At 37.8% G+C, this 12,547-nt stretch overlaps 2 protein-coding genes across 2 annotated transcripts; both read left to right on the forward strand.

Moving 5' to 3' along the window:
- The first annotated feature begins 975 nt into the window (after positions 1-975).
- LOC306991839 (uncharacterized protein) lies at positions 976-3,357 on the forward strand. Its single transcript, XM_079600053.1, has 5 exons — positions 976-1,302; positions 1,913-2,185; positions 2,353-2,498; positions 2,645-2,745; positions 2,845-3,357. Exons 1-5 carry the CDS (start codon positions 1,116-1,118, stop codon positions 2,981-2,983), a joined length of 846 nt encoding a protein of 281 aa, XP_079456179.1. The 5' UTR covers positions 976-1,115; the 3' UTR covers positions 2,984-3,357.
- Positions 3,358-9,643: 6,286 nt separating this feature from the next.
- LOC306991958 (CD209 antigen-like protein A) lies at positions 9,644-12,286 on the forward strand. Its single transcript, XM_079600298.1, has 5 exons — positions 9,644-9,954; positions 10,574-10,783; positions 10,963-11,108; positions 11,255-11,355; positions 11,455-12,286. The coding sequence occupies exons 1-5, from the start codon at positions 9,765-9,767 to the stop codon at positions 11,582-11,584; spliced, it is 777 nt and encodes a 258-aa protein (XP_079456424.1). The 5' UTR covers positions 9,644-9,764; the 3' UTR covers positions 11,585-12,286.
- The last annotated feature ends 261 nt before the right edge of the window (positions 12,287-12,547 follow it).

Genomic DNA, 12,547 nt, shown 5'->3' on the forward strand with positions numbered 1-12,547 from the left:
CCAGGATAAGGTCTGTGATTCTACTGGGAACATGATGTCTCTGGAGGGTAAGCACAATGAGATTATGAGGTATGGATCCACAACCATTAGCGAGGTCCAACCACACCAGAGAGATCTCCTTTTCCTTCTCGAGCCTCCCTGATGAGTTGTGTGATGACTCCTGTGTGGTCCAAAGAGCCTCGTACTCCCGGGACTCCACCCTTCTGAAAAGAGGTGTCAATGTAGTTGTTCTTCAGGAGAAACTCATGTAATCGTCGCGAAAGGATACTGAAGAATATCTTTGGCGGTTTATGCAATTGTTTCCTGCAGCGCTAATGAAAGTGCATGTCAGGGAAAAAGCAATAAGAAAATTCTGCATATGATATTTAATGTTGTGTCTGCTGGCTTTATTTCTTCAACAGTATCAAGTTTAACGCACTTTTGAGTTCTATACAGGCTGTTTCGCGTTTCACGAGTTCCTTTGCCCATACAATCTTAGCTAGTAAGGTTAAGCGTATTTGGCTTGCTGTTCGCTTATATTTTCACGCACCCTTTGCTGCGCCTATTGAGACTTTTCTCTGCGATTCGCAGTCTTTAAATCCATATAATTTGTGCTGTCATTTATGGAAAAATCTGTTTGCTTATAGCAGCATTTGTAAATAGTACAAGTACACCATCTGTGTGGTGGCACAACTGGTATATGCGGCAAAGGTTTTTTTGGTGCGGCAAAGGTGTATTTGTCTTCCTCATCAAAGCCTCAGACTTTAAACCACTGAAACTCAATTACAAGGGGGGATTGTTTGAGAAAACAGTTTGAAAACAAATGCTTTGAGCAAATCCATCTAGTGATGATTTAATGGTGCAGAAATTACACTCTTCAGTTTTAGAGAAAAGACACAAAAAATTATGAGATAATTGCATGACCTTTTTATGATCATAAATGTTCTGGTTTTAGACTCTTGGTGTGAATAGGCACATCTCAGTCCTTCCTGTCTTGGCAACTCAAATGTCACATGACTCACACCTTGACCACTAACAGTTTCCATTTTGAGTTTATTTCCGACTATGCAATGCAAAGCAGTGCAGCCTAAACAATTTGAAACTAGAACAACCTACAGTATTAACACAGTGTTATAATGAATAACGTTAAGAGATCAGAGATAACTGAAGTTATATATGATGATGTGATGTTGATGACTGAGACTGTAGAAATGGACAGAGGAGAAAGAGTGGAGATGATGGTGGATATCTATGACAGTGCAGATACTGTGAGACATCATGATCTGAGGACAAACGAGAGACATCAGCCACTTCAACACACTGGTAACGTAATTCATCTGATACATTATAACAGACATACAGAAGTATTGTAGTATCTCCTGCGTTTTTCTTAATAGCTTTGGTTTATTTTTTGAAATAGTCTTAACATTTTCTAAACTCAATGGTCACAACTGTTTTATGGGACAGCATGTCTGAGAAATGTAGTTACTCGCCCAAAACATTTAGGTCAAAAGGTTTTTTTTTACCATCACAAACATGCGTTGTCATAAATATTTTTTTAGAAATGACACGTATGTCTGACAGATTTTGATGACTGAATGGCTCACACGATGAAAGACTGTTTAGATGTGTTGAATAGTGTGACAATCTTACAGAGAATCAACTCGTCAGTTTTGATCAGCAGGCCATGTGTATTAAGATATTGTGTAGGATTCATTTACACCAAAACACTTGTGCAAAACACGTGCAATTTGCTTAGATAAAAAAATTAGTCCAAATGAACAAGAAATGAATTGTTCAGAGATCTGAACTTATTTGCGAGATCTCATTTGAGAATTGAGCCAAAGTGATTGAGCAAAACTGTAAGAGTAAAGTTCATTATAATGAAGTATAGAAGTGTGACGACTAATTTAATCTTGTCTGTCGTCTTCAGGAAGTGTCTCAGTGAAGAACAGAAAGCACAGAGCAGTTGAAGTGTGTTTGTGTCTGGTGTGTGTTCTTCTGCTGACTGCTGTAATGATGCTCTGTGTGTATTTCACCACCGAGAGAAACCAGTTACTAAACCACATCAATAATCTGACTGAGGAAAGACAGAAGATACTTACCAAATATGAGCAGATACTGATCCACAATAATAATCTGACTGAGGAAAGAAAACAGATAAAAAACAAGATTGATAAACTCCAACGTGTCCTTTGTGAACAAGGTAATTTTGTGATTTCCTCATTAAATCATTAAAAAATTACCTTTTTTCTACCATTCCACTTCAATATAAAAATAAGCATTGACTAAAACATCAAGTGTCTGTTCATTAAATAAATTTCAACACAAAGTTAAACCGTGTAAACTAATATCTAAACTGGTTTATAATAGATCAGCGTGCTGACAACTTCAAATGGATTTACTACAACTTCAGTTTTTATTATATTTCATCTGAGAAGAAGATCTGGGGTGACAGCAGACAAGACTGTCGACAGAGAGGAGCAGATCTAGTGATCATATACAGCAAAGAGGAACAAGTGAGTGAGAAAGAAAAAGATTTTGTGTTTGTTTGTGAACATTGGGTTGTTCTGTTTTAACTGATGAGAGAAAGGTGTATTACCGTTATTGTAAATATTACTACTACATATATATTATACAATATATTACTGTTCTATCATAACAGGAGTTTTTGCAGAAGGTTGCAGGTAATGATGTTTTTTGGATCGGTCTGAGTAAAACAGAGAAAGTGTGGAAATGGATCGATGGCACCACAATAACAAAAGGGTGAGAGATCCCTGAATTTAACTGATTATTAGCCAGAATGTCTCTACTGTAAATATGATACCATACTCATAACTGATGTCTTCTTCATTGTTGTTTCAGGTACTGGAGATATCAGTATGGGTCTTCATATAGTGATTATTGTGCTCTAATGACTTCATCAGGTTGGGTAGATAAGGCATGTTATTTTTCAATAAAATGGATCTGCAAGAGAACAATTTTAAAACCACTCATTACATAAAATAGATAAGAACAGAAATAAACCCATCGTGTTTTTGGAAATCAGTGGTTCTGCTTTGTAATTTTAATTATATAATTGAACAGTACAAGTTATTTTGAAATGAAATATCTTTATGTGATTCATCAGATGTTTAAATATGCAGCTTAATTGGAAATACGAGATCTATGTAATATATCCAAATCATAATAGAGATGAAGATAAATGGATTCACTCCATTAAAGTCTGTGTATATTGCTCATGAGAAAGGGTCATTGGTCTGGTGTCTCGTCCAGAAGAGGGTGTAGCAGATAAATAGTCCACTTTGGTGGCTGCAAGAAAAAGGCTTGACACTCACTGTCCAGGATAGATTTCCAAACTGAAATAATATTTATATATAAAAAAAAAGTATAAAAAAAAGTAAAATATAATCACAATCTCAAGTCAATAAAGGATTGAGAAGATATAAAGTGGATTGAATCAATCTGTTTCGCATGGAGTCAGGCCAGGAGGTCATAGACTGTCACTTCCGGTTTTGGCCACGCCCTCAGGTGACGTCACATGTCCTTTATCCCCAGAGGCCTTACACCTCCCGCTTCAACCCCTAGGTGGTGTCAACTCAAATGACATTGGATGAAATAGTTAATTATTTAACACATAAAATAATCCTTATTTTAGCTACTACAGAGGGAGCTAAAACTAGATCTAATGTGTTGTTTATCTATTAGATTTCATATATGTTTAAATCAGATGCTACAGTTCAGCTAAAATGATGCATCTAGTGGATCTGCACAATAAAATACAGATTTTATGTAAAGCTTTTTCTGTCCTGTGATTTTATCTGTGTGAATCACGTGTTGTGCTGCAGGAATAGTGTGAGCAACACTATCAACTGATCTCTTGAGTAAACTAATGTTGCATTAACACAAAGCACTGAGCTAACGGCCGCTTGAAAAGCAAAACAACAGACTAAAGGAGATGAGCCATTTATTTCACAATAGATTCTCTGACAAATAAACATCATAATATCACATTCAGCGATGGGCAGGTCCTGCCTCAGAAGCAAAAGCCAACAGAACACATTTGATGCAACACAATTAATCTGTAAATAACACTATATGCATGTGCCGTCTGTCCACATTTAACACCATAGTTGAAATACATCTTTTGAATTCAGTCCTTGCCAGTGTTGTTGTACTCGAGACCGGTCTAAAGACCATTTTTAGAAGTTCTCGGTCTTCTCCCAGTCTCGACAGCATTTGTGCTCGGTCTTGTCTCGGTCTCAGACTAATCACAAAATGTCAACGGACGTGGAAACACAACGAGCGCCAATGGCGCCAAGTAGGCGAAAATGGACCGTGGATAAAGAGGAGCGCCTTGTCGAGCACGCAAATGCGTCTCTATAGCACGCAGTGTGTTTATCGTGCAATTTATACGCGAAAATGAGTTTTTACGTGGATATGATACGCAGTTTTGCGCGTGCATATGATACGCACTTTATTGCGTGATATACACACGCACCCCACACCACTAATCCTACCCAAGCGTATAATACACACACGCACCCCACCCTAAACCTACCTATGTGCTATCCATGCGTATATGCACGTAAAAACTCATTTTCGCGTATATATTACACGATAAACACACTGCGTGCTATACTATATAGACGCATTTGGTGTGATCGGGTTGGGGCAGAGCAGCCGTGTCTTTTTGATGTAAACTGCCATTTATACCACGACAGAGTGGAAAAAGAAAAGAAGTGGACAGATATTGCCAAAGCCATCGACATGCCTGCATTTAAAATTATACCCTTTCAAGACATTTAGTTCAAACTATTGTTCTCATCATATAATGATATAGATTCATAACCCCCATATACAGTCATGTGAAAAAGTTAGGTCATCCCATTAAATAGTCAACTCTTTATTAAGATATGTTCACATAACAATGTCTAATTTGATTTTTTTCATTCCAGGAAAAGAAAGTGATTTATTGTAATTAAACAATATAAATTAACATATTTTTACTCATCAAACAAAAAATATGCATAAAAATGCCTATTTTAATGGAGGAAAAAATTTGTTGTAGTCTTGTAAATAGTGTCACTACAAGATTCAGTGTTTGTAAAATCTTTAGTCTGAGACTGTGAGTCTGTGAAACCAAGTCTTTAGATGTGAGCTGATAATCTTATAAAGTCTTTTCTAAAATTTTTCAAAGTCTTTAGGTGTACAGAAGGCATAAGAGGACTCAGGATTTTATCCCAAGATCAGTCAAGGCCAGGAAGGATATCACTAAATGGCTGGTGCATTGTCTGATTTATTTGTTAAAGGTGGGGTATGTGATTCTCTTTTTTGTCCATTTTTTCAAAATCACTTGAAATCCTATTCCTAACCCACTTACAGCCACTGAGTTAGAAGCACTGAAATGAAAATTAAGCAATTTAATTATCTGTGGAACGGGCAGGACTCGAAAAACTTCAGCCAATCATTTCCAAGACCACCTAGAATCATTGGACAGTAAGTTCGTCAATCAAACGGTCGTACCAAATCTGCAGCCGTTTTGCAAATCCCGTACCCTACCTTTAACATCATTAATGTAATTTCATGTAAAACGTACTGCTTAAAATGCAATCAATATATGGGGGGTACTCTGGGTTCGGGCTGAACTCCCGGACAGCACGCCAAATACGCATTAAACTATACCCCCTCTAATTGTAAGTGTGAACTCGTGAAACAAGAATAATAATGAGTGACTTGAATTTTAGACAATTTTAGACGTGTATACTTGAAATATTATTAAATATTATTAAAATATATACAATATAAATAAATATATATTCATATATAATATATATATAAATATATTAAAAATATACTATTAAATATTTGCTATTTCGGCAACTCATGAAGTGTTTTGATGTCAGTTTCACATTTAAAAGTAAACCTATCATTTTATTTTCCATCATATTTCTATTTTTAAAATGTTAATTTTAAAACATTAATCTCAACAATATGTATGCAGGTGTATTCATTTTATTGTTAGTGATTTGATTGGTAACAGCTCTATAGTCTCTTATTATTCTAATTATCATTATTGATTAAATATAAGATATTTCTCAGACAGTATATACATTTGAGGAGTGCTGGTATGGTCTTGGTCTCGTCTCGGTCTCAACACACTCTGTTGAGGGTATATAAAATATTATAGAAGATAATATATGTCAAAAGTGAATCTTAAGAATTGGTTACACAGAACCACGTGCAGGCACGAAACCGAAATCTGACTGAACATTAAAGGCTAAGAGTTTTTTAAATGTTCAGTGCATGTCTGTGTGAGGTAAAAGGACACGAGCTCTTGAAGCTCCGCCCTCTGCGCCGGGAGCAGCAGTTCATTCGCCTTTTAAAGGGACAGACACAAAAATGGTGCGTTTTTGCTCAAAAAGTGACCATTTTAACATGCTATGCTATATAAAAATATCTGTGGGGTATTTTGAGCTAAAACTTCACATGCACACTTTGATGGGGACATCAAAGACTTATTCTACATCTTGTGAAAAGGGCATTATACCACCCCTTTAAGAGACAAAACAAGTCAGAAAGACATGATGGAAAAGGGAAACAAAAATCAGCACAAAATGTCTGGTAGATGCTGAACGGGAGAGACTTGGAAGGATTGTCCTGCGAAAGATGCAGAGTCTCGAAAATGTAAGAAAAAAGCCAATTTTTTAGCTTTCGGACGTACAAATTGGACTGTGTTTCACAACAGGACAGAGAATTCTCTGAGGGCGAGGATTGTGCTTTTCTCGGTGAGGCATCGACTGGGACCGTTAACGGAGTGGACAGAGACTGTTACTGTAAATTGAACTCCAATCAAATTTAAACTTGACACAGGAGCAGCTGTGACTGCCGTTCCAGAGAACATTTTCAAAGCAAACAAGTTCGGTGAGTTAAAAACACCCCCAAAAGTACTGTACGACACAGGGCATTATATTCTGGATGTAAAATTATGTTTTTCAGTGTGTACTGAGTGCAAAAGGACACAGTAGCATTCAAGATGTGTATGTTGTAAACAAACTCACAAAATCTCTTCTGGGTCTTCCTGCTGTAGAGGCCCTGAATCTCATTCATCAAACTGATACAGTCACACAACATAACATCAACTACATTGCAGAGTTTCAATCAGTGTTCAGTAGTCTAGAATTGCTGAATGACCCATATCACATTGAGTTGAAGACTAAACTCAAGTGACACCGTATAGAATTTGTATGTGTGTGGACTTGCCAAACCTAAACAACTGGGTCAAGAGAGAGGACCACATTCTTCCGGCTGTCGATCAATCTTTAGCCATGCTGTCAGACGCCACAACATTCACAAAACCTGATCAGCATTTTGCCAGATTCCCCTGACCCACGAGTCGAGAACACTCACCACATTCATTAATCCATTCAGGAGATACTTTTCCAATAGACTTTCATTTGGAATTGGCGAATGTCTAAACTACTGGAGGATTTCAGTGGTGTTAAACATCATGCAGATGCCATTCTTGTCTTTGGCCGAAACAAACTTGATGTAACGCAGTTCAGATGTTATGGGAAGAAGGAGGCGGGAACCGGCGATCATTTCACACAATTTTTAATACATAAATAAACAAATACAAAAATGAAAGTATAAGCCAGCAGCCCCTCGCTGACGACTGCTAGCCACACAAAACAGAAACAAAACACAACAAAAAATCAGGCCTGTTCCTCTCTCGCTTTCCACTGTCGTCGCTCCCCCTTTTGTGCTTCCACTCCTCTGTGAGAGATACAAGACCGGTGCGTCGCACAGGTGTCGCTCATCAGTAATCACGCCACCGGCCCCGTGCCATTCTCGTTCACACTTGAACACTACCAGCATCTGATAAATGTCAGAAACTCACTTTGAACGAAACATTTTAGTTTGCTAAGACTGAAATGCTTTTCGTTGGTCACAAGATCACAGAAAGAGGCCTGGAGGCAGACCCAAGCACGGTCAGGGCTACACTTGCCAGAACCAAAGGCAGATGTAAGCAAAGTACCAGGAATGGCAAACTACCTCGCTAAATTTCTACCACAACTTGCTTCATTCACCACCCACTGAAGGAACTGCTCAGACAAAAAAACGAATAGGTGTGGGATGAGCCACAGAGACAAACATTTTGCAGATTGAAAGAGACATTGAGTTCACCAAAAGAGCTGGAAGGGATGTGAACGTGTGAGAGACTGGTGTCATATCTACAAGGTCTGCATTTTACGATTCTTACTGACCATAAACCTCTCAAACCACTGCTGGAAAGCAGAGGACTGGACAAACTCCCACCCAGGATTCTCAGATTTCACCTTTCGATTTAGTTTTGACAATCCAAAATGTTCCAGGAAAAAATTTAATCACAGCAGACACACTTTCACTTTCACTCTGGATGTGGGTCCAAGCAGAGGATGTAACCTGCAAAAAGGTAAAAGTCTTGAAAACAGTGGCCATAAAAACACACAGTGAGCAAAGAGCTGATGCCATATGTGAGAGCAGAACTGACTCCCTGATGACATCCTGTTGAATGGTGACCGACTTTATCATTTGGGTGACATTGCAGAAAGAGATTCTGACAAAAATACAAGACGAGCACCAGGGGATGATAAAGTGCCATGCTAGAGCACAACACTCAGTCTGGTGGCCGGGTATTTCATCACATATTCGTCAGATGGTTGAACACTGTCACACATGTAATCACCACAAAATAGTTAACTGTGAACCACTCTTACCTACTTCTCTTCCGGCACGTCCTTGGCAAAAAGTTGGGATGGATCTTTTTGAAAGGGCGAAAGAAAACGTACCCGCTCATTGTGGACTATTTTTCCAGAGGTTGCAGATCTGAACGTCACATCTTCTGAGGTCACAGTCAGAGCAGTCAAAGATGTTTTTGCTCATCATGGCATTCTGGAGGAGGTCATTTCCCACAACGGTCCACAGTTTGTATCACATAAATTACAACAGTTTGCACATGAATGCAATCTCAAACACACTACAAGCAACCCTCATTATCCCCAAGCTAACGGAGAGGCTGAAAGAGTTGTACGCACGATTAAAGGATTGAGGACTAAAGAAACAAAGCCTTACTGACTTACAGAGCAACACCTTTGGAGCTTTCCCCTTCTCAACTGCTTATGGGCAGATGTATCCGGACCACTTTACATTAACTACCGAGAAAAAAGAGCGCGGGTAAATCACGTTGGGGAAATTCCACATGTTGGATATTTACGACTTTAGATCGGTGCAGCCCAGAGTGATTATTCAATCACTATTAACACACCTCACACCACAGGAAAATCTGATGAGACAATCTGTAGAACCATCAAGATCATCGGGGATTGTCGGAAGGGCAGAATTGGGCCCAGTCTGTTTGCCAACCAATGGAAGACGGGGGGATTGTTTGAAACATGTTTGAAAACAACTATTTTTGCAAATCCATCTGGTGATGCTTTAATGGTGCCCGAAATCACAAAATTCAGCTTTAGAGAAAAGACAGAAAATTATGAGATGATTGCCTGACCTCTTATGATCATAAATGTTCTGTTTTTAGACTCTTGGTGTGAATAGGTGCATCTCAGTCCTTCCTGTCTTGGCAACTTGAATGTCACATGATTCACACCTTGATCACTAACAGTTTGATTGTGAGTTCATTTCCGACTTATTTATTTCCGTTTATTTTCCGACGGGCTGATGAAATGCAATGCATTGCAGCCTAAACAATCTGAAGCTAGAACAAGCTCAGTATTAACAGTGTTATAATGAATAACGTTAAGAGATCAGAGATAGCTGAAGTTATATATGATGACGTGATGTTGATGACTGAGACTGTAGAAATGGACAGAGGAGAAAGAGTGGAGATGATGGTGGATATCTATGACAGTGCAGATACTGTGAGATATCATGATCTGAGGACAAACACTGAGAGACATCAGCCACTTCAACACACTGGTAACGTAATTCATCTGATACATTATAACAGAGAGAAGTATTGTAGTATCTCCTGCGTTTTTCTCAATAGCTTTGGATTATTTTTTAAACAATCTTAACATTCTCTAAACTCAATTGTCACAACTGTTTTATGGGACAGCATGTCTGAGAAATGTAGTTACTCGCCCAAAACATTTCATAATTTTTTTTTATCATCAAGTGAGATGCGAAACATGCCACGTTGTAAATATTTTTAGAAATAGAAATGACACGTATTTCTGACAGATTTTGATGACTGAATGGCTCACACGATGAAAGACTGTTTAGATGTGTTGAATAGTGTGACAATCTTACAGAGAATCAACTCGTCAGTTTTGATCAGCAGGCCATGAGTATTAAGATATTGTGTAGGATTCATTTACACCAAAACACTTGTGCAAAACACGTGCAATTTGCTTAAATAAAAAAGTTTAAATTTGGTTGAACAAGAAATGAATTGTTCAGAGATCTGAACTTATTGTTTTGAGAGATCTTGTTTGAGAATTGAGCCGAAGCGATTGAGCAAAACTGTAAGAGTAAAGTTCATTATAATGAAGTATAGAAGTGTGACGACTAATTTCATCTTGTCTGTCGTCTACAGGAAGTGTCTCAGTGAAGAACAGAAAGCACAGAGCAGTTGAAGTGTGTTTGTGTCTGGTGTGTGTTCTTCTGCTGACTGCTGTAATGATGCTCTGTGTGTATTTCACCACCGAGAGAAACCAGTTACTGAACCACATCAATAATCTGACTGAGGAAAGAGAACAGATAAAAAAAAAGAATGATGAACTCCAACGTGGCATTTGCAAACAAGGTATTTTCTGCTTTTCCTCATTAAATCATCAAAATGTATATTTTTTTCTATCATTCCACTCCAATAAAAATAAGCATTGACTTAAACATCAAGTGTTTTTTCATCAATTTTGCTTAAATAAATTTCAACACGGACAAAGCTAAACTGTGTAAACTAATATCTAAACTGGTTTATAATAGATCAGCGTGCTGACAACTTCAAATGGACTTATTACAACTTCAGTTGTTATTATATTTCATCTGAGAAGAAGAGCTGGAGTGACAGCAGACGAGACTGTCAACAGAGAAGAGCAGATCTAGTGATCATAAACAGCAAAGAGGAACAAGTGAGTGAGAAAGAAAAAGATTTTGTGTTTGTTTGTGAACATTGACACATGGGTTGGTCTGTTTTAACTAATGAGAGAAAGGTGTATTACCGTTATTGTAAATATTACTACTACTTATACTATATTTTACTGTTCTATCATAACAGGAGTTTTTGCAGAAGGTTGTAGGTAATGATCATTTTTGGATTGGTCTGAAAAAAACAGAGAAAGTGTGGAAATGGATCGATGGCACCACAATAACAAAAGGGTGAGAGATAACTGATCATTAACCAGAATTTCTCTATACCAAGTATGTTATCATACTCATAACTGACTAGAAATCAAACAGTCTTCTTCATTGTTTCAGGTACTGGAAAGATCAGTCCCAGTCTTCAGGTTGTGCTCTAATGACTTCATCAGGTTGGGAAGCTTTGCCATGTTGGCCTAGTTATGGAAGAAAATATATATGCAAGAGAATAATTTTAAAATCAGCATAAAATAATCTCATTGCATAAAATAAGTACATACTGTCGCAGGCAAATAATGAGGATTAAGTCACATATGTTAAATAGTAACAGTTTATTAGGCAAGTTCAGAATAGCCGTAGTAGATAGATACAGTGGCTAGTGCAGATGATCGCCGCTCTTAGCAACGCAATGAGCAAATGATCCTGGTGAAGAATCCAGCTGGGATGAGTCCACAGACACAAGAAGATCCGGGATCTTCGGTTTCTTCCCGGATCCACGGATCTGGGAAGACACTGCTGTCTGGGACGCAATTATTCAAACATAATGTGACATTTATTTGAACATCTTCTGGTCAGATATATGACAAATATTTAACTTCATGCCAAAGTATGAAGTCAAAATGACTTTAATGATGAGTAATTGATCTCAGCTCTCCTTGAACAGGCAGCGACTTAAGTGCAGCCTACTTGTTGCACGGTAATGTTTTTTCCTTTTTTGGGGGGGAAACGCACATAGGATTTTTTTTTTTTTTTGTAACTGCTCGCACACCTGTTTATTTTTTCCTTTGATTTGTCGTCTCATTCGTTTCTTTGCCAGATTTGATCATGTCTGCTCATGCTAGTTAATGTTAGTCCATTCCCTGTATAATTTGCTTGTTTTTCTCTCACAAATGTATGACTTTTGGAAGTGCAATTTGATTACCATATGCAGTTTTAATAAAGTCGAATTAGCTAACCTTCTTTGTCATTTTAACTCTTCAAAGTGTACACTTGCAAGTGTTGATTATATTGCTGAGTAATTTACAACGGCTTCGAAAACGGCTCAGAATCAAGGACTAGTATGAGCAACACTTTCAACTGATCTCTTGAGTAAACTAATGTTTCATTAACACAAAGCACTGAGCTAACGGCTTCTTGAAAAGCAAAACAACAGACTTAATAAAATGAGCCATTTATTTCACAACAGATTCTCTGACTAATAAAAATCATATCA

This window comes from Phoxinus phoxinus, assembly GCF_949152265.1.
Source record: "Phoxinus phoxinus genome assembly, chromosome: 23".
In the NCBI taxonomy this organism is placed as follows: Eukaryota; Metazoa; Chordata; class Actinopteri; order Cypriniformes; family Leuciscidae; genus Phoxinus; species Phoxinus phoxinus.

Coding starts and splice junctions, on each gene's coding strand:
- LOC306991839 (XM_079600053.1), top strand. CDS start 1,116: ATGAATAACGTTAAGAGATCAGAGATAACTGAAGTTATATATGATGAT. Junction 2,186..2,352: donor ACGTGTCCTTTGTGAACAAG/GTAATTTTGTGA, acceptor GGTTTATAATAG/ATCAGCGTGCTGACAACTTC. Junction 2,746..2,844: donor GGCACCACAATAACAAAAGG/GTGAGAGATCCC, acceptor TTGTTGTTTCAG/GTACTGGAGATATCAGTATG.
- LOC306991958 (XM_079600298.1), top strand. CDS start 9,765: ATGAATAACGTTAAGAGATCAGAGATAGCTGAAGTTATATATGATGAC. Junction 9,955..10,573: donor TCAGCCACTTCAACACACTG/GTAACGTAATTC, acceptor TGTCGTCTACAG/GAAGTGTCTCAGTGAAGAAC. Junction 10,784..10,962: donor ACGTGGCATTTGCAAACAAG/GTATTTTCTGCT, acceptor GGTTTATAATAG/ATCAGCGTGCTGACAACTTC.